Source organism: Callorhinus ursinus, unplaced genomic scaffold (genome assembly GCF_003265705.2).
Source record: "Callorhinus ursinus isolate GAN/ISIS: 27379988/994484 unplaced genomic scaffold, GSC_fseal_2.0 scaffold29, whole genome shotgun sequence".
Taxonomy (NCBI): Eukaryota; Metazoa; Chordata; class Mammalia; order Carnivora; family Otariidae; genus Callorhinus; species Callorhinus ursinus.
In genome coordinates, this window is record NW_027397091.1 from 10,293,445 (window position 1) to 10,316,012 (window position 22,568).

General features: G+C 40.1%; 1 protein-coding gene across 2 annotated transcripts in view; it reads left to right on the forward strand.

Annotated features, from left to right (window-relative positions):
- SPTLC3 (serine palmitoyltransferase long chain base subunit 3) overlaps positions 1 to 19,604 on the forward strand; it is a 154,481-nt gene extending 134,877 nt beyond the window's left edge. Inside the window, exons 10-12 of one of the 2 annotated variants that reach the window (XM_025876925.2) lie at positions 7,552 to 7,687; positions 12,567 to 12,696; positions 15,973 to 19,604. In XM_025876925.2, the coding sequence (XP_025732710.1) occupies positions 7,552 to 7,687; positions 12,567 to 12,696; positions 15,973 to 16,086 (380 nt within the window). In that variant the 3' untranslated portion in view covers positions 16,087 to 19,604. The remainder of the gene's footprint in view (positions 1 to 7,551; positions 7,688 to 12,566; positions 12,697 to 15,972) is intronic. The other variant, XM_073878414.1, reaches the window with a different exon arrangement.
- The last annotated feature ends 2,964 nt before the right edge of the window (positions 19,605 to 22,568 follow it).

Genomic DNA, 22,568 nt, shown 5'->3' on the forward strand with positions numbered 1-22,568 from the left:
CTGCTTAAGAATCACTGATTTACAAAGTTCCCAGAAGACCCCTAGCCTCCCAAATTACCCCATTTAATGTGTAAAATTCCACAATTCATGACTTGCTAAGACACTGCTCTCTACTTAAATATTAAATCTTATCATTCATTCTGTAAGGATTCAGGAAGCACTAGTATGTGAAAAGCCTGCCAACTCTGTCTAGATCTTTCTTAAGGCTCTTGCACTCAATTGTATATTATTTGCTACCTGTCCTGTCTTCCATCAGATCATTTCTTTCCAAACAGCCTCAGAATGTTCTCATCTTCTACTTCACCTTTGCAGCTGGTCCAGCTCCTGAACATAGTGAATACTTTTCATTTGTAAAACGTGTGAATCCATGAATCATGGAATTCACACCTCATCAGAAATGAGTTTACCAGCTTCTCTCCAAAGAGCAGACTTGGATTAGATCAGGAGGTACGGCCAGTTTCCGGGTCAGCTGGGTAATGCATTAATGATCTCCCAGCCTCAGTTTCTGTGTCTGTGAAGAGGGCCCCAAAACACAGTTTCTGGCTCATAATAGGTACACAAGACCTGTCCATTCACACCTCTCCTTGTGGATGAAACTCCTGATGGTGTACGTGAGCAGTGGGTAGGGAGGTGCAGGCAGCGGCGGCCACCCGGGGTCCTTGAAATTAGGTTGTGCAGACATCTGTCCACCCTTGATGTCCAGCCTCCCTGCTCCTGCGTGCATTCCCCGGGGGTATGACTAAGTGGCCTGAAGAGTCATTGGAACATGTGTATGTGACTATAAAACATGCTGTAACCTTGGAATCCAGACATCAAAAGGGAGAGCTTCAGTGCCTGATAAAAATGTGTGTTCCTCTCAACAAACCACTCCAAACAATTTTCTCCATCCCACCGGGAAGCTTGTCACTGCTAATGTGATTCTTATGATTCTTGCTGCTCTGTAGCCTCTTGATCTTTGCTGAGATCACTTTGCCCCTAAGTGTGTTGCAAACAAAATGTCCTGTCTGGTGTCCAGAGCTTAAAATAACAGACCACTGGGTTCCTGCTGTCACATTGACACTTTATTCCAAGGTCGCTCCCCAGTCCCACCACCAGCACCACCACCCCCCTGCCCCACCATGCCAGGGGGAGAAACCATAAGCGAATGGACAAAGAAGGGGCAAGAGGCAAGAAGATGAGGCATTCTCAGACCATTCAGGTATTCTTTAATATCAATGTGATATTTTTAGAAAGATCGACTTCTTAAATTGTAAGAGATGTTTTATGGAGAGACTCTTCCCATCTCTTAAAAAAAAAAAAAAAGGACAACAGTTTCCAAGCAATGCTGCCTAAGAGCATGTTTGAGGTTGTCCAGTCTGTATTCCGACCATCATGGAGGTGTGCTAAATAATTTAGGGAGGGATAGCAGCATGTATTTCTTTAGTGCATTTTTAAACCTGGGAAATAATAAAAATAAGTCACTCTGTGGCATCTGGGCACATTCATGTTTCCTCTGTTACCAAGTAAGCTTGCAAAATCTGCAGAAAATAGAGAGTGGCACCCGTGTTGGCTCCCAAGCTCATGAAATCAGCCTCTTTCACTTAGTCTTTCAGAGGGAAATGCCTCTCTGTTTTTTTGCATGCCGATGGTTTAGCAGACAACAAATTTTCCTTCTTTAGCTTTTGACAGGTCATTCCGGGAGTCTCCACTGTCTGCAGTGCCTTCTAGCCCTCTGGAGATTGAGTTGTCCCAAGCATATTTTTGGAAACGCCACAGACGATTGTTTTTATTAGGGGACTGCAAAGCTTTGTAGTGGGATGCTTTGTGTTTTATTTGTTTTCCTTCCTCTGCCCCAGCTGTTTTTGTTTTAACAGCATTGGAGAGAAGGTTAAAGTATTTGTGGCCTCCGTTAACCTAGCCCATCTCTCAAGTTGGCAGAGCTAGAAATCTGAATGGGTAGAACAGCAGTGTACAGGTCAGCTGGATTTTTATCCAGCCTCATGAGAGGCGGGAGGTTGACAGTTGGGTTGATCTCAAGTCAAATGAGCACTTTGGAGCAGATAGCTGTCAGGGAAGCAGGTCACCCCCACAAAATGTACTCTCCAAGCGCCCAAGCACTGATTAACTGCTGGGAGGTAATCGTGTCAAACAAGAGGCCAGGACATATGCTCATCTTTTATTTTCCACATCCAACTAAGAAATAAGTCATAGCCGACACAGTCAGGTACTTAACACAGATGTGGATGGCTTTTGGACTTCGACTGGCAATGGCGGCTATTACTGAGACATCCAAGTCTCCATGGCTATAACTTGTAGAAACCAAAATTCATGCCTGGTCCCGTCCGGATTTATATCGATTTAATACTGATTCAACTGGTCTGGGTTGCAGTCTGGGCATGGGATTTTGCCAAGCTATCCAGATGATTCTGAGGTGCCATTGAGGTTGCTAGGAGCTACTGTCCAATGGAAAAAATATAATTAGACTTCCAAATACCTACTGCATCCCAGGTACATACAAATCATGTTTCTGCATTAACCCCTTTATTTCTACCAACCTTTCTGGGTGATGAGTTTATTTATCTGTATTTTACAGGTAAAACTGAGGTTTTAAGGCCTTATATTGTCCAGATGGAGTTCAATTTTTTTAGTGCATTTAACTTCAAAGCCTCTTCCTTTTTCAGAGAACCCAGAATATAGCAAAATAAACATATAAACTCTCCAGAACCCTACATAAGAGATCAACTCATTTACTTAACTACCTGAGCAGAGACATTCCCTGTCTTCCGCCTGATGTGTGAAAGAAGAACCAGAAATGGTTGAATTAGAGACTTTGAGTGTTAGGTAGGGAATGTGACTGCAATGCCCAATCTCCATGCCACCCTGGCATGGCCATCCCTGTACAAAAAGACAAATGATAAAAATTCCTCCTATTCTTACAAAACGCTCTTCAAACAAGGATCTCAAAGCACACCATAATTAATAAAATCACCCACATCCTGCCTAGATGAGTAGCATTTTATATGGATAAATTCCTCTCTGCCCCCAGGCCCTACAAGAGTAGAATGTTTCCAATTTTAAAGAGTGAGCGATAGAGTAATTGAAAGGAGCTGTATCTTGGCTGACACAAAGGACCTCAAAGGCATTAATAGTGATCTATATGAGAAAACATGGTGACCACGAAGTATATCATAATGGCTTGTCAGCCATGCCATGCTAAATGATTCAAAGATAGAAAAGACAGGGCAATTCTTAAGAGTTAGCTACCCTTGGGATCAATATTCTGATCTATTTGGTCAACTCTCCAAAAGATCTAGAAGCAGTAAAGTGATGACATTAGCTGATGATCCAGTTACCTGTGTTAATCGAGGCAAAGGGGACAGACGGGGCCAATTAAGTAGTTGGGCAGCCCAATGATAGATGAGTCATTATGGGCAAGCACAAAGATAATGCCATTGGGAAAGGCAATTTAAGTCATTCATGCACTTCCAGGCCAGGAAATCCTTCTAGTCTTTGAGGGGGATCATTTAGGAATCATCAGACCCAGCCTGATGAAGTCATCTATTCATTGTGCAGCTAACGATCAACAAAAGAGCTAAACATACAAGGCGACAGGCCATATGGAATACATTTTGGTGGCTGAGATGTATTTCTGTGACTTCATTTGAATCACCTTCTTTAAAACAAGTCTTACCCAGTCCTTCTTTTTCGTTCCCTTCTTCTTCCACAACCTCCCCCTACTCCTTATGCTCTCACCTACCTAAATACACAGTTTCGATGTATAGATGAAATTTTCTTTTAAATGAAGACAAATATTCTCCTCCTCATTTCTAGTTCTGGCCTTCAAAGAGGTTGCTTTCTATACACATACAAGTTTCCAAGGAACACTTCAGCATATTACAAAGCAAAATGTATACAAATGGTTCTATACCTCTCCCAATCCCTTACTTGTATTCATGTTGCAAATCTGGAATTTCAGGGTTGAGGGCTTATCTTTTACTTTTTGAAGGAGATGAGTGGGAAAATAAAAGCATATATGAATTAAAATAAGCCATATTTGCAGCTACCTGTTTCTTGAAAACCAAAGTCCCAACCAGGAACCCCAAAAGTAAAGGTTATCAATGATTGCCATGTTGATAAAATCAGTAAACAGTATTTCATCTCCTGATTTGTCTTCTCCCACCCTGATTGCTCTGTTTGTCTCCCTTTTAAGTTTATTCTCTTCCCAACCACTAAATGTTGGATTCTTCGATCCCTGTCCTCTTTTTTTTTTTTTTTTTAGAAAATCTACCCATCACTCCTGCCTTATCTTGCCCAACACTTAACCACATCTTACCCGGTTCTCAACCACTCTTTTCTTCTACAAACCACTGGACCATTGCACCCGTTTCCTGTACTTGAAATGCTCCCCTCTAGTTTTTTGCCTGTTAACATGGGTCTACCCTTCCATCTCAACTCACTCACCATGTATTGACTTCCTCAGATTTGGTCCAATCTCTCTAATATGGGTTCTCATAACACCACATAGCATTATTTACAGCACTCATAAGAGTTGCAATTTTCCATGCATTTTTAGATGACATATCTGTCTGCCCACTAGACTGACTATGTGTTTTTCCCTGTTTCTATTTCTTCTCTTCCAGTTGCTACTGACTAACCTTGCACTGCCCACTTCTCTTCTATATGGTTTATCATCACTGCCACTGACCAGTGGATCCTATGTCTTATAGATTCTGATAATAAGCTTTTCTATGTCCTTCAGTTTCTAGTCTTAATACCAATTGTTGGCTTTCTCTAAATTTTTCATGTTCATACTCTACCAGCAAGAGGTTCTTATTGGTTTAATTCATATTTATTATCTCTTTGGTGAAGTTCCCATGATAGACAAGTCATGAGTCTCTGGCCAACACCCAAGTGGACTGGCCTTCAATCAAGAGTGTTGTGCATCCATTAGCTATGGCCAGCATGGTGGAATTGAGAGATCAGCTTTCCTGAAAAAATACAATAACCCAGATGCTTTCTCTATCACAGTCTGCTGGCAGAGTCAGAGAGGAGTCTTCCTTGCGAACTGGAGTTGAGTGAAGAGTAGAAACAGAAAACAAACAGGGACAATTCAACACCCTCCTTCTTGGTTGGTGTTCCACTCCACTAAATTTCCATTCCTTTGCATATATTGTTAACACATTTAAGATGTCAGAGAAGCCAAGTAGATTTGGGCCTGGTAAGCAAAGAAAAACTCTTAGAAGAGCTGAACTATTTTGGGAGTGGATGTGCCCTTTGGGAGCCTGTCTACTTCTGGTTCACCCTTACTTCTCAGGAGTAACCCTTCAGGCTCCCCACTCAAAGTGAAGGGAGTTCACCAGTCCTCCCCTGTGGCAGGTCTCAGACTCTAGTCCCTGATGTCCTATCCCCTTTCTCACAACATGAGGCTACTGAAAGCTTGCTCAGCCCTCAACTTCTGAACTGCCTCTACAAGAAAAACTTGGTATAACAATGATCATAATAGCTGGAAGAGTATATTTTATTGAGCTTAGTGAAGAGTTGGCTATCATCCATTATCTAGGTAGACATCACCCATTGCTACTCTTGGGCATAATGTAGAGGTTAACAGCACAGATTCTAGAACCCAATTACCTGGGTTCAAATTCTGGCTCTGCTACCTACCAACTATGTGAACTTGGGTGAGTTATTTGGCTTCTCTTTGTGTGTAACATGAGATTATAGCATCTAGTTCAATACAGTTGTTGTGAGGACTAAATAAATTATTAAATGTCAAGTGCTTATAACAGTGGTAACATTATGTATTTGTGAACTAGAATTACTGTTGTTGTTGCTATTATTATTGTCCTTTAGAGGTAACCCCATACAATAAGTGGCCACCTGTATTACTCAGAACACATTTGGTTATAGGTTGTATAAACTCAAATAGCTTAAGAAAAAGAAATGTATTGGTTCACACAACAGACAGTCCAAAGGACAGACTCACTTAGGCATGGCTAGGCCCGAGGGTTACAATGATGCCATCAGGACTCTTACTGTCTTGTACCTTGGCTTTCTGAGTCAACATCATTCTCAAGCAGGTTTCCTCCATATGATGACAAACATGTAGCTTAGGATGAACTCATTCATACACTTCTTCAGCAGATCTGAAAGATTCTGATAGGCCCAGGTTGTATTTCATCATTGAACCAATAATCAGGGGGATGGAGTATTCCAATTGGCTAGGCCTTGGTCATATGATATCCTTATAGCAAAGAGGAAAGTCAGGGCCAACTCTACCTGAACGTCACAGCACCACATAGCATTCTTTATAGCACTCATAAGAGTTCCTGGAGGAAAGATGTTGAGCAGGAAATGTCCACTGCTCAACCCTCTGTCAAGACACAATCTGAGCCATTTCTCCAAGAAGGAACTGGAGAACCGTGATTGACATGTTTACTGACATTTTAACCCATTTTCCATCTGCAGAGTTACAGACACCCAGGAGTGATGTTCAGAATATTGAAAAACTAGCAAAGCAAGAACTCTGATCAGTTTGAATAGAAACCCAACCAATCATAATGGTGGTCAGCTATAGCAGCTGTTCCTGCTCAACAGCCACTTTGCATCAGATGCAAACGTTGGACTGATTTCTGGGGACTTAAATATCCAGTTCTGTTCAATCTTCTGTATCAAGCACACACACTCTGGTTTTGGCTGATTTGCCCACTTGCCTCACTGGAGGCAGTAATGGAGTAGACAGATTTCTTCAGAACTCTTTCCACTCTTTAATTCCCTTTGCCATCTCATATGTGTGACCTCCCCCTGGGACAGAGGCAAAGCTTTTGAGCTGAAGTACCAATAACCTGGAAATAGACACATGTACCTTCCTTGACCTTCTGTTTGGAGCCCATGCTGTCATTTTTGGTGCTTGGGGAAAACAGAGGTCCCCTTCTTCCCTTCCCTCTATTCCTTTCCCTCTATTACTCTACCACTAGCAAATGCCTCACAAAACAGTTCTGGTCTCAGCTGGACCTATCTTTGTTCAGGAATGTTCTACCCCTTCAAGCTCAGGTTAGGTGAAGTGCTCTTTGATTAGAGACTTGGATGAGAAGCAACTTAATGGGCCAGCTCAGCTTGGCTGAAAAGCATCTACCAACAAGTGGTGTGGTATGTGTGTGTCTGTGTCTGTGTCACTTCTTGTCACATTCCCTTCACCTGAGTTAATGTCTTTAAAGCACTTAGCACAGAGTCCATACACAGTAGGTACCTAGTAAATGATAGCTCATCTTGTTTCTTCTTGCTAGACACACTCTCTGCCCACCCCACACGCTAGCCTGCCTTTAGTTGCTAGCAGAACCTAACAGCACCTTCCCGCACCCCCACCCTGGATCCTGACTTCCAGACTCAGGACAGCTCTCAGGCATCAGTACCCACACCTGCTCACCAAAAGATATTTCCCTGCCCTATTTTGACCCCCTCCCAGCTAATAATGCAGGCCTGCAGAAAGACTTAAGAATGCTTGCCAAGTCAGTCTGACCTTTGCTTCTCTCTTCCTGGTGGAAATTGATGGATTTCATGCCTGTCTTCTTTCAGGGTTACAGAGAGTAAGGCAACTTGCAAAAAACACAAGATACTTCAGACAGAGACTGAATGAAATGGGATTCATTATCTATGGCAATGAGGAGTCTCCCGTCATTCCCCTGCTTCTTTACATGCCTGCTAAAGTAGCGTGAGTATACAACGGGCTCTCAGAATAATACCGGAGCCCCAAGGTGATCTGACTAAGACAGCGCTTCTGACTCTATGAGGCTCTTTCAGCATGGGCATTGTTTATGTGCTTGGAATGGGGTGCTGAGTTCAGAATTCACTTGTATAGCTTCTTGGAAGCCACCTGCCAGCCCATCAGCAAAGAGGTCTTCTAAGAAGAGAATCAAGTGCCCACCACTTTCAAGCCCTGTGAATTTGGGTGTCACCCCCTAGGCCTCACCTGTAAATTAGAGATGATCCTTGCCTCCTTCTGCCCCACAGTCTTTTTCAGGGAAAACTTCTGGAGACCATCTCTCCCAACATTTGAAACAACATTACCAGGCTCTGTGCTTTCTCCACTGACCTTTCATGCCCATCCTCAGAAGAAGGAAGCCTTATTTCAAGTGTGGGGGAAACTGAGGCTGAGGACAATTAAATAGTTTGCCTAAAGTCATACAAGTCGAGCAGTAGTAAAATCAAGAGAATATCAAGAGGCAAACCCAAACTTAGGCTCACGCTCTTAACACCAAATTTTAATGCCGCTCTTATAAATCTATGTGGAGTTGTTTCCCATTGATTGCAACTCTGAAATTGAGCATGAGAACAACTGCATAAAGAGGAAAAATGACTTTTTCTCAATATGGCATAGACAATTTTATACATGAGCCATTCTCCAACTTGCCACAGACTAACTACCTCTGTTATTAAAAGGAAGTTAATTAAAGTCCTTTCTAAATATAAAATGTTTATTTGGGTGTCTGACCATGTGCATGGTGGAAAGTAATAGTCAACATATATTTACAAGATTCTAGATGTCCTAACTCTCCTGCAACATAACCCCATTTTTGGAAATTTCTGTTTGACTCTTTAAGAGTCTGAATAGATTGGTAGAGTATTTTAAGTATAGAGAAGAGATTCCGGGGCTATCAGTTGAGAACTCACGGTAGATAGGACTGTGTTAATTCTTCAGCATACACTCTTCCATCATTTCACCACAGCAAAATAACAAACAGTTAAAAAGCACACGTGAGTTCTTTCGCATGCCACACCATTACTGCCAGTGGGGCCTTTGTTCACAGATCTGGGTTAGGCTAACAGTGCATGGGGTGGTCAAGAGAATAGTGAGCTACAGAAAAGTCCCACAGGATACTGCTTGGTACTTACCACAGGGAGGAATGGCAACAGGGACTCAAAGTAGCATATGATCCCAAACCCTTTACCATCCAATTTCAGAAGGCAGAAAAGAAAACCTACGTTTATTCAGCATGCTTAGCAAAATGGTATTTTGTGGAAGAAAGATGCCACGCTTAGCACATGTCTCTCTAATATGTTATCATTAGCTCAAAGGAAGACACCAAAATAAATTTGTTTTATTTTTGAGAGTCTAAAGTGCACAATGCTGGAGGGTGGTCCTAGGGAGCATGCCATATAATTCTAACTTTGCTGGTGAAGGCTGGAAATAGAATTTTAACATGAATCCATGCCCTGAGAAGAGTCCATGAAGTGTTAAAACAAATGCATTTAAATTCAGGAATTGAATTTTGCAATAACAGAAAGAGAGAGGGAATACTTCTGTGGACAACAGCTAATGTGAAAAATGAAATCAGAGGGTGTTATGTGTAAAAACTGTGCTCCTTGGTGTAGTGAGGAGTTTGGAATGAAGAAGAATTTGACTCTGCCTCTTGCTAGCTGGGGGATCTTGGACAAGTTGCCCAACTTTCTGAAGCCCCAGTTTTCTCATTTTTAAAATAGAATATAATAGTACCTATTTCATAATTGTTTCAATTAACCAAGATGAGGTCTGTCAGCATAAAGTATGTTGTCTCTTAAATAGGAGCCACTAGGTGGGAGCTGTTATTATTAGTAGTATATAAGGCACTTAATATAGTACTTGGTGTACTATCAGCATTTCATCAGTGGTGGTTATTATTACTACTACTGGGACTTCTACTAGTACAATGATTATTATTATTAGTTTCAACTGTGTGCAGGATTTGGTCACCATGGTTGCATGGGCTCTCCAAAATAGTTATTGCAACCTTTGGTTACATTAATAAAAATAGAACTTCCAGGAAAATAGTAGGTGGAGATCCTGCTATTGCATGAATCAAATATGCCATATTGAACCCTGGATGATATGTCAAACCATCTAGTGCCTTCCAGTGAAGATGGTATTTAAGGAGGATCTGATGTGGCTGAATGCTGATTCTATGCTAAGTAAGACTGTCAGATCCAGCGATCACCCACCAAGGGTGGATGCTTGGCCCTAGTTTATAAACAAGGGCACCAAGACCCACAAAAGTTAAACTACTTTCTAAGGGTCACTCAGGTTGTACAAGCAGTAGAGCCCAGAATTCAAAGCCAGTTCCATTTGCCTCCTACACCAGAGCTCTTTTCAGTGCATAGCATGGCCTCTGAAGCTTTAGTCCACAGTGGGGGATATCCACATTTCATTAAAGCAAACACAGAGTATAAGTTTAACTCTCAATGTCATCTTTGGTGAATCAGAAGGCCTCAGTCACTGCAAATGGGGAAAAAACCACTCTAATTGCTTGAGTTGTCTAAGGAAACTTAGAATAGGTCAGTTACAAAAGGTAATGTCATCTCTTATTGGCAGGAGTTGCTGCCAAGAGCTTCCCTGCCGCCTGGCTTTGTTTTCTTCTCAGATATTTCTTCAATGGAAAGTTTATATGGAGAAAAGTCTTTTGAAACAAGGAGTTAATTATATAAGCCAGTGTATGAGCACTTCTTTCATTTGCTCATTTTCAACCCTTTGCTTTTATTAAAGCACTATGATTTCTCCACATGTCCACCTACTGCAGAATGAAAATATGATCTCCAGCCAGGTATCGTTTTGAGCAAAGTTTCATTGCAACCCTACCACAGGAATCTTCTACAATGTCCAATATCATGTGATTTCACCCATAAAACATTCACTTGAATAATCAAGAATATATTGTATTTGCTCTCTGGTACAGAGTTTACATTCTCCTTCTATGTGTCTCATCATACACTTGTAGGATGGTGGCATACAGGATGCAGTGATGCTGCACATACGCAGTGCTAACATTTTATTATTATTATCCACGTAGTCTAGCTTCTTTCAGCTCACACTGGCTCTCATTTATTTTGGGGAGTACAAACCCAGAGTCTCATTATATAAAATGTTCAGAACAATCAGACACATTAACTGAAGGAGGCCAGGGTTAGTAGTGTAAATTTTAAGCCAGAAAGTGCTCCAGGGAGGCCTCAGATTAGCCTAATGAATCAACAGTCATATATTTTGCTCTACATTCGTTGGCAAAACTCACTTCCTCTGGTACAAAGAGAAACATGCAGACAGTGAAAATGGTCTTTGGGGAGTCCTGAAAACTAGCCTGAGATCATGGGTCAGGTGGTTTGTATTCTAGCAATAAAAGCACTTGCCTTGTTTCTCAGATAATTATGAGCTCTCATCCTGTGTAGTTCCGTGGGCAGCCTTCTGTAGGGTGAACAAGAAAGAGAAAGAACAGCCTCTGTTTTTCAAGCTTTCTCAGAAAGCTTCATCTCCTTGTTAATCTTCCTCATCCAAATCAAAGGCTAATCTTACCTTTGCTGGGCCACGGGGCCAGAGAGGCTGTGTGTTCAGTAGGTCTTGCAATCTCCATCACTTCATTTGATAGCATGCATTCTGCATGAGGCAAGCAAAAAGGCAGACAGCTTCATGGCAAGAGGAATGAGTAAATGAACAAGCTAGCTCTCCACGTCTAGTTCAAGAATTCTTCCTGAGTTATGACTGGAAGGTTTCTGTGGTGCTGTCAGCTTCCAGCCTAAGAAAAGGACACCAGAATCCTCTTAATGCTAAGAACAGTTCTGAGGCATTTACCTTGCTTGTGGGCAGAGACATTTAGTAAGTAATGTTTCCTGCAGAGAACAACAGAGCACAAAGTGGGGAAAGATTCACTTAGGGGCGCATGCCTTTTTGTCTGATTTTGGGTCTTAGCACAAAAAATCTACAGACTTTTTAGAGATCAATATTCTAGAATCATTACTGAGATTAGCTTTGAAAAAGAAAGTGTCTAGAAGCAGATAAGGGGAAGGAATGACAACTGAGGAAGTTTACAGCCTGTGTCAGAAAGCTTTGTAGTTATGACCTACGTACTACAGGCTGCATCTACCAACCAGCCTCTCTGTGTGTACACATTTCTTTCCCTGCATCCCCCTTGCCTCATTTCCCCTTTAACCCAGTCAATGGGTTTATTATCCTTGAACATACCTGGGTGGATTCATTTACACAATCAAAAATGAGGAGACCCTTACTATTTTCCCTCTCCAATTTAATGAGGGAAAAAATCTTTGGCTCTGGAGTGAGAATACAGCTCAGTATTAGCACCCACAGACCCTCAGATCCTGGTTCTCAAATAATAGTCACTAAGTATAGTCTTCTTGAAATTTCCATACTCTATTATTGGTATTACGTTTTTAAAACATACAAGTTTACACATACTATACGTTCTTTCTTTATGCAATTGCATTGTGTTAGCTGTTGGGTTTTTGTTCCTAGGAACTCTGCAGACGAAGGATTTTTATATCAATGCTGACTCATTAAACCAGGGTCACGTACATCAGCATTTTCTGCTCAGTGTCAAAGATAGTACTCACAATGTTCTAATTGAGTGTGCCAGGCTGCATAATATACACCCTCAGATATGGGTGCCATCAAGGAACTGCCTCATTTTCTTGTCAGTTGCACGTAACAGAAGTTTAGTAATTTCAATCATCTTCTATTTATTGTTATAAGAAATGTCAATTAGCCATATTCTTTTTCTTGCCACATAATTTTGTCATCTCTCAGCTAACCTTCTTTTTTACCCTTCCCATAGGGCTTTTGCAAGGCATCTATTAAACAGAAAAATTGGGGTGGTGGTCGTTGGATTTCCAGCTACTCCCCTCGCAGAAGCTCGGGCTCGGTTTTGTGTTTCAGCGGCACATACCCGGGAGATGCTAGACACGGTGAGTACCCCACAGGCCAACAGAACCACCAGTGATGGCACCTTGCATTGCGGGCACATTCTTTTATTGAGCTTGCTTGAGGTTCCCTAAATTTCTCTTGATGGTTTAGAAAACCAACACTCATAAATCTCACTGCAAAAAAAAAAAAACGGTTATGCCAACAATGCCCAACAATGTGATCAACTCGAGGGATAGAAAAGAAAAATGAGTTTAGTGAAGATTTAACTCAAGGCATTGTTTTGGTTTCATAAAAAGACTGACTGAGTAGCCACATGTTGTGCCATTTACTTGATCTTAAATGCAAAAGCTAATCTGACATGCTATTTCAGCATGAACCGCCCGCAACCTGACACTTTTCAGAGCCACCAAACCCCTCATAAGAAAATATGACACAACTAAGCAACATGTTGGCAAAGCAATAACAAAGACAGGTCCATCATATCATCCAGACCTACACTAGCTTTTAATGATTTCATAACCACATTTCACTGTCCTTTGGTTTTGATCTTTATGTGAATGAGCGAGAGCAGAAAACTAAGCCATCTCAATCAGTTTGGGGTTGATGAAACTGTCTCCTAATGTCAAAGCAATTTAGCAAACACATTGAGTGTCTACTTGTGTGCAAAACCCTGGGGCAAAAACTCTAAGAGGAGATACTAATAAATAAGCAACTAGTGATAATACCAGACAGAATAAATTCATCTTGGAAAAGAAATATAGACAACTGTGGAACATGAAGGTGGGAATTATATATGGGATTATATGAAGTCATTCATTATATATGAATGAGTTATTCCATATGAAGATGGGAATGAATTATGTGTATATGTGTAATATACATGCACATATAACATGTATTATGGATTGTTATGTGTGCATGTATATTATATATGTATACATATGTATGTATATATACATACACTAGGAGACAGTTCTACAAAGAATAAAAAAGTGAATACTTTGAGCTCAAATAATAAATTATACATGCACAGTGTCCATGTCTTTCTGCTTCACCATTACATTCTTAGGACTTAAACCAGTGTCCACTACAGAGTACATACATAGTAACAATTTCTTGCATGACACACTAATAATTGAGCTAACTCTAGGTTTTGAGATGATGGGTGAACTTTGTTGTTATTGTTCTTTAGAGTTTTTCTATGTTGTCCAGGTTCTCCAAAATGAGTATATATTTCTAGTAATTAATTTTAACAAATTGTTTCTTTTAAATAGAAAAAGCCAAGTTTCACTACAAAAGCAAGAAAAAATAGGTTTAAAAATCCCTTGAAAGACTTGAGCATGTTTACACATTAAGAGAGGAAAAAGTAACGAGAGAGAGGCAGTAGGCATGGGAGAGGAAAGGACATGACCGGGGGGCATGCTCCCAGAGATGAGAGGAGGGGGTGGACAGCAGTGGGTGATTTGTATTTTTTGCGACCCCCAACAGCATTGAGGTATTCATGGATACCCAATTCTGGAGACATCAGACCTCGGGATTCTCTTCGAAAGTTCTTAATTCCTGTTGAATACCTGGTTTGGAAGGAGCACTGAGACATCATCTAGACAGATTCCTCTAAGCTTTTGAAATCAGGCACCTATATCAATAAAAATATGGTGAGCATATGCCTTAATATGCACATTAGGGAAAGTGAAAAATGACCCTTGAATAGCCAGGACATTGAGGTAGTTAAATGAATATAACACTCACAGAAAATACATACTAAATAAGTCCCTTCTATGACCATGTTTGGAACAAGGCAGGGATGAGGTCCCTCTACAAACACAAAATGGCTTAGAATTTCTTTCTTCTAACATGAGTGATGGCTTCTCCTTTACCAATGACCTCACCTTAGTCATCCCACCTGCCACATAAGAATTCTGCATAGAGCCAATCACTGAACTTCTCCCGCTCAAAACAGCATCAACCTAGACTGGTCCCTGCTTCCTTAGAGTCATCTCAAACAGAAGTCTAAATGTGGGAAGAAGCCCTTCCCAGGTCCCTCTTACTAAGATGCTTCTTCTGTAATTCATGCCTACCTTTTCTGGGTACAGGTGTGCTCTAGATCATCTGATCAGTGGGCTTCAACATAAATCCACTTATAAGTTATTTATGCACTGCCAATATATTATGTACATTTTATGACAGACACAAAAATGGAAGTTAAAAAGACTGAGATTAAAATAACTAGAAATCCTATGTTCTCCCACACCTTCCATGAATTGTCTCTCATCTCCCCCAGTGTACAGATGCCTTACTCTGAGCTACTCCATCCCCACTTCAGCCAAGAGCAATAGACACTATCTTGGTTTGATGTCATTTCAAATATAACTTTTGTTACTTTGTCTTAGTGCCTAGATTTGATGTAAAAATTTAGGAAGTACATTGAAGTAAAAAGTAAAAAAACATTTTAACCACCCATAATGCTACCACCCAGAAATAAATGACTCTTCATATGTTGGTGGATATCGAACTTGATGCCAGTTTGAAAGACTTCCCAAAGAGGAAAGCCCATAAGCTCACTAGTCATTCATTCCAGAATTAACAAACATCTTCACCTTTTTCAAATCATTAGATCCTAATATTGTCCACCTCGTTTGACAGGTCAAGACAGGCCTAAAAATGTTAAAAAGCCATGCCCAGTACCATAAGATTAATGATACACTAGATGGGAAAATTACATTTTGTATATTCTGCATCTCAGTTGTTTCTTTGGAAAATTGGGGATACATTTATCTGCCTGAATTGAGAGAATTGAAACAGATGAGTTCTTGGTCCTTTGTGGTTTTAAGTCCTATGATTCCATGGAACATAGAGATGAGTGTTTAAAAGCTGTGGCTGGGGCAGTATGGGAGAGAGAAGAGGACACTAACCAGCTCCTGCAATGTTCCATTTTGCCCCTGGCCAGGTTGATTTGCTGTGTCATGAGGACATAAACCCAAATGTAATCTGCAGCCTTACCTCTTTCTTCCACAAGGTTATATATATGTCATTAAACTTTAAAATAAAGCCTGAAAGGGTAAGCATTGGTCAGATGCTTTTATTCCTTTCCTCACACCCCAAAAACAAATACTCATAATTTGGGGTAGACTATTAAAGAATATGAAATAAAATTAATTAGCATCTAACATTCCTCTAGGGCTGGTTTATAAGCCACACCTTAATGATTTGGATCTTTCCCCTTTTCTTTAAAATCAAGGAAGTTGGTAAAAGAAGATTGTATCTCTGCGGGGCTTAGGAGTTTAAAGAATAACTGATGGAACGCAATCTCTTTGCAGGTTTTGGAAAACCTGGATGAAATGGGTGATCTTCTGCAACTGAAATATTCTCGGCACAGGAAGTCAACACGCCCCGAACTCTACGATGAGACAAGCTTTGAACTGGAAGATTAAGTTTCCTGGTCCTGAATTGCACCTAAAGACTTTGCTCGAAAAACCCCCATTTTGCCTCAAAAGGAATATAAATGGATTTCTCCCCCCTTTCTAAGGACAATTTTGGTTTCCAAACCAGCTTAATTGAACTGAAGGAAAGGTTGTGTTTTTAATATCTCCAGCTCGGGACTGCAGAGACAAAAATATGGTTCCAGATTTTAACTTTCTCCTCTCCCAAGTATCCTGCTACAAATACACACGCACGCACACACACACACACACGCACACACACACACACACACACACTTCCTAGAACATTTTTAATGGCAATGAGCCTGTGTTTTAGCTGCTCCTGTGCAGACTCTTTGGTCCAGACTCTTTCAGGCATTCCAACCAAAGGAGAAGGCTTCGATTTTTAATTCAGTAGATCTCCCTATGTGTGTACTTATTTCATCTGCAGACATGAGCAAGGGTGGTGGGCAGTAGCTGACCTCCTTGTTTCACCCATGAATGGCCCAGCTAGAACTCATCTGTATCATGGGGAGCTCCAGGCAGGAGGGTAAAGAAATTTTGCTTCTACCATTTGCCACATTTGGACTTTTTCCAAGGACAAGTGTCAAAAGCTATAGTTAATGTTTGGAGGGAGAGAGCGGGACTGGCCAGCCAGTAACTCCAGACGTCTTCGAAGGAAACTCCTTTTCCTCTTCCTGGTCTCCTACAGTTTTACAGCTGAGCTTTTGAGGTTTGGAAAATTCAAGACTTTTGTTTCATAAGGAAGGGTGCAGAAAGCAAACACAAGCCAATTGCAGGCCTAGACTCAAACTGTAATGTTATAACAACTGGAAGGCTGTTGGTGCCATGTAGAGTGAATGTTTAGCTTGCATACATAACCCTTATTACTTTAAGGAATGAGTTGTCATTTTCCTATTAAATTTTGAGTAAATGGTGAGATGCAGTTTCCTTTAGAGTTGACTCTCAAGCCTATACTTGAATGTATTAATTCAAAAACGACATTAAAAAGCAAATTCTATTTAACATTTTTAAGACTGACACCCCTGTTCAGGCCTATTAAATAGTCCTTACCGTCTGCTGGCACATGCAATCCGATTTTGGTGTAAAGTGGGCTTGCACACTATTGAGCAAAGAACTGTAATTTCCTTGAGTTCTCTCTGTCTCTCTCTATCTCTCTGCCTCTGTTCTGTCTGACTGCCTGTCTCTCTCTCTTTCTAAATGTGAACACAAACTTATCTGGAATAGTCCCTTTTTGCTAATTGGTTCTAGTTGGTATGGAAAAAGCCAGTGGAAAACCTTATCTTTAACAAGCTCCCAGATGGTTCCCAGATTTGGAAACTCTAAAGAGCAGTGGTGACCTTTTAGCAAAGCTTCTGTAATAGTTCGAATGAGTTACAGAACATTCCACTCCATCAAATGACAATATAAACAAATCACTTCAAGAGAGGTTTGACTTGTGACACAAATGGACTCAAGCTTTCATGCTGTGCAGTGAGATAGAAACCCAGCCAGGAGCACTGGTGTTGGAGAGAGCAACATGCCTGGTGCTCACAACAGATTAAAAGATGGAAAACTTTTTATGGGAAAAGTAAAACCGCTACTAGGTATATCAATTTAAAAGTGATCACAACGATAAAGTTTCTCACACACATTTGTAAGGATCACTATCAGCAAAAGAGGAGAGGAAATGAGTTCTGACAATGCAGTTGCCCCATCCAGTGACTAATTTTGATAACTAAATTACAACTCTCCCCAATGCATTGGTGCACCATTACTTAGGCAAAGAAAATATATGTGGTATACATGTCCCCAAAAAGTCTTTTCTCTTGAAAATGTGCGTTTAAGTGAAGTTGATTCTAGTTAATTGTCCAAAATGCATAAATGTCTTCAGTCCTATAAAAGGAACAGTAGAGGAAGAGGCCCTTACTGAGGTACACCGAGCAGTAAACATCCCCTTCCTTTCTAGTCCATGATCTTCATACACATCTTCACACCCACCCTTTGGGTTTTAGGGTGTTTTTGTGAGCAGGAATATTCGTCTATCTTTATTACTTTTATGGAGGATCCTGAGTCTAACTCATGATAGGAAAATAATTATTTATCCACTGGCCTGGGGAGCAAGGGGGACATTACTCCTGCTTCATCAAGATCCCAGAGTCCTAGGACAATTTATTACATTCTCATGTACAAGATTTTTTAAACAAAATGAAAAACTACCTCTGTCAGAGGGTCTACACTGAATACACTTACGAGAACAGCTATAAACCAAATGCTATGCTTCCTGAGAACATTAGGAGGGATCCAGATCCAATAGGGCTGGTAATATAGGAGTATATGTCATAGATAGAATGAGGTTGGCTAAGAGTGATTATGAGAATTTTTAATTTTTATAAGAAAACATCTACTGCTAGGTTCATAAAACCACAATTTCAAATCAATAGGGATCGTTGAGTCTCAGTAACTATACCACAGCCCAAAATGTCCCTTTGGTTGGCTCTGTTGAGAAAGAGAATTTTCTAACAAAACTCTGTTATGTACCCCAACCCTCCCATGCATGCACATGTGCATACACACACACACACACACACACACACACACACACACACACACACACACTTTCCCCTTCCTTTACAGAGCAAGCAAGAGTATAAAGGTACAGAGGTGAGAATCTGGCTGGTTGGTAGATAGATGGAAGATGTTTTAAAAGATGTGGCCTTCAGTGAAACAGAACATATAGGATCCAGACTGATATTCTTAGGGGGGATACATTTGTTTAACAGGGAAATGGCATAGACACATCCCTAATCCTATTATGGAACTGTGTTACTGTGGATGTTTGGCTACATTGCCTTTCAGCATGTTTTGGTTTGACAGACACCATGGGCTTCAGAAGTTACTAGAAGCTTATTAAAATGCAGGTCCCTGGGCCCCCAGCCAGACTTCCACTGAATTGGAAGAGCCCAGGAACTTACATTTAGCCAGCCTCCTTAGGGGTTTCTAATCATGCCCTAATTTGAGAACCACTGTTGGAGCTTCTGTTTGCATAGATCAGTTGTCTCTAATAACATAACAGAAACTTTGTCCTCATTCTTTGTTGATAATTAAGGGTGCTTATACTACTAAAGTAAAGTGAATTATTCCAAACTTTTCTCCTCAGTGAGACATTTTGTTCCCATTTCCAGGTACCTTCTCTTTCTACAAAATTGGATATTAAGAATAATCTGCCTATGATTATTTATTCCAACAACAGCTCTCCAATAGGGTGAAAGTCTTAACAGTTCTTCACACATGCAATACTCCTCTGTATTTTCTTCAGAGACAGCAAATACTGTAAGTGGCTTACTCTGACTTAAAATTTTTGATGAGGAAACTTTAATTCTCTTGGATTTATGGCAATAATAACAAAATTTATATTTGGAACTTCTCTGGTGATTTCTTGGCCATTTTTCCTCGTCTCCATATGAACAACATATTTGAAGTCTTTTTTCTCAGAACACCTCAAGCAGCTGTGTAATTTTTGGAAATTAAAGGCGTCTGTATTTTAAACGTTTCAAAGAAATTATTATGGGACATTGTCTTACAGTATTGTGGGGCGGGTGGGTGTGTGTGTGTGTGTTTCACTGAAACATTTGAGGTAACCAATTTCATTTCATTCTGCCTGTGAAATACTAATTTCTTTAATAGACAAATCACCAAAATAGACAATAGAAAAAATAATTGATGGTTCTTTGTTAGTTTGGATTACCCTAAATAGAGACTCAGATAGAGATTTGCATTTAAGAATTTCATTAAGGAAAATGGGCAAGGGTGGCTGGCACTGGCTCAAACTGTGTCACAAGAACCAATGTGTTCATCTATTCCCAACTCCTTCTTCTGTGACATCACCTTGGTAGCTTGAAATTGACCATGCTGAGAGTATTTACACCATGGAAATCGGCAAACACTACAAATTCGGGATCTGGAGAGCCATCTGTTAAACCTTTACCAGCATAACACTGAGACCACATACAGTGCAACAATATCTAGGATGGATCGAGGAGACAGGATTGGAAAAGGGAGACGCCTAACTACGATTTCATCATAGAAAGGCCTTAGTCAATCCCATGGGGAGGTATGCAACAGAAATGGCCCTTTAAATTATCTCAAAGTGAAACAAGGGAGACAGGCTTCTATGTCCTTTCTGCCATCAGCTAATCACTAGATACAAGTTACAAAGGTAGAGGTAGGGGAGGGCATTACCTTGGCCAAGACAATTCCATTCAACCAAAGGCACTTCTTGGGGGGGGACTTGGTTCTGAACTGACAGCACTCCATCAACTTAAAAATAATTATTTCTAATCCATCTCCTTTAAAAAAGTTTTAAAATGGAAAATTGTAAACATAGAGTAAGAGAGAGAGAATAGTATATTGAACCCATGTGCACCTATCACCTAGCTTCAAACATTATCAGTTCACGGCTAGTCTTTTTCATCTATTTCCCCCACTCACAGATTACTTTGAAACAAGCCCCGGAAATCATATGATTTCATTAGGGAATATTTCACTGAATCTCTCTAAAAGGTAGAGATGTCTTCAACTGTCCCTTAATTGGTCTCAACCTCATTAAAAGTAGTCTTTAGGATAACAAAGGCATGGACATGAGTCAAATATTAATCTTTTCATTCTTTATCTCATACCCTGCCTGTGAATTTCCTGGAGATGAAGACTAGGAATTATTTCTAAAGCAGGTATGTGGTGTCTTAAAAGATAGCAAGTCAATCATTTTTTGGACACTTATCATGTGCCAGACACTCCACTAAGAACTCTGATTATTCATTATCCTCTGGATACCCTCGTAGAGATTAAGAGTAGACTCATCTTGGAAGGCCAGTCTGTTGAAGTTGTCAGGGATTAGCAGTATGTAAAGAGGACTTCCAAAGCTCCAACAGGGCCTTGCTTTATTTTTCTGAGAATGCTATATTCCTTTTCCAGTCAAATTTATTACAAAATTATTTCAGCTAAACTTTATATACCAGCAGGGTAATTCAAACAGGAATAAGAGAACAAGTGAGACCCACTTACCTGTTTGGAAATGGCTGATGTCTGTGACAGGGCTTAGGACAGAACTTGACATTTGTAAGTCAACTAGCTCTGAAAATTATCACAGATACAAATCAGTCAGATATCTAACATAAGGAGGTCAAGGTAGAAGCAAGAGGGGATTTTTTGGTTGTTTTTTTTTTTTTTTTTTTTTTTTTTTTGCTGTGGCATGAAACAGTGCTCCCTTTTACTCAGCCCAGATGCTGATTTTTATATCAAAAATATTGATTGAAGAGGCTAGTGATTTTGGATCTCACCCAAGTTTATTCAGGATCTTTCTTAATTAGGTTTAGGTCAGCTGCAATGCCCATGGCCAGGGTTAGGTCTGGCTCCAATCACCACATCATGCTCTCTACTTCATCACTGGCCAAGGAATAAGGCAAGGAAATTGCTGCTTTTTTGTTTCTCCAGTATGTTTTTCCCAGATTTTAAGCATACATGGAGCAAATCTGTAAGGAAGACCGAAAGAAGTGTAATGGCTTCACTGTAATGAGATCAATGTAGCCTACAATTTGACTGTGAGCCCCAGCAGGAACAAGGCTCCATGTGTGAAAAATGAATGGGTAGCAATGTGAGATCATGGAAAAAGATCTTGACATCTTTTGAATGAAAATTTTTCACCAGGCTGATGCAGCCAATCAGTTTAGGAGTGTTTTTAAAAAGAAAAATAATCTCTTTTGTCAACAATACATGATTTCCCCATAATGTGTCTATTTTGTAAATAATTATAGTTGTCATGCAACTGTCTTAATAGTGTCCATACCAGTTTCATATACTTTATGCCAGTCTTTTTAGAAACATCTCTGCCCAGGGGAACCTGGCCAGCTCAGTCAGTAGAGCATGCGACTCTTGATCTTGGGGTTGTAAGTTCGAGTCCCACACTGGGTGTAGAGATTACTTAAAAAAAATAAAATCTTAAAAAATAAAAAATGAAGGGACACCTAGGTGGTTCAGTTGGTTAAGTGTCTTCCTTCAACTCAGGTCATGATCTCAGGGTCCTGGGATGGAGCCTGACATCATGTTCCTTGCTTAGCAGGGAGTTTGCTTCTTCCTCTCTCTCTGCCTCCTCCCCGAGTGAGAATGCTCTGTCTCTGTCTCTGTCTCTCTCTCAAATAAATAAATAAAATCTTTAAAAAATAAAATTAAATAATAATAAAAATAAAAAATAAATAAAAGCATCTCTGCCCACATAAAGCATCAATACATCATCGTCACAAATTATAGATATCTATGATACAATAGGTTTTCCTATATGTGTAAAATAGTGTGTTGATATTAAAAAATATTATTCAATTTCCCTAAAACATTTTCAACTATATATCTGTGAAGAGATTATTTTTAATTTTTTTATTATGTTAATAACCATACATTACATCATTAGTTTTTGATGTAGTGTTCCATGATTCATTATT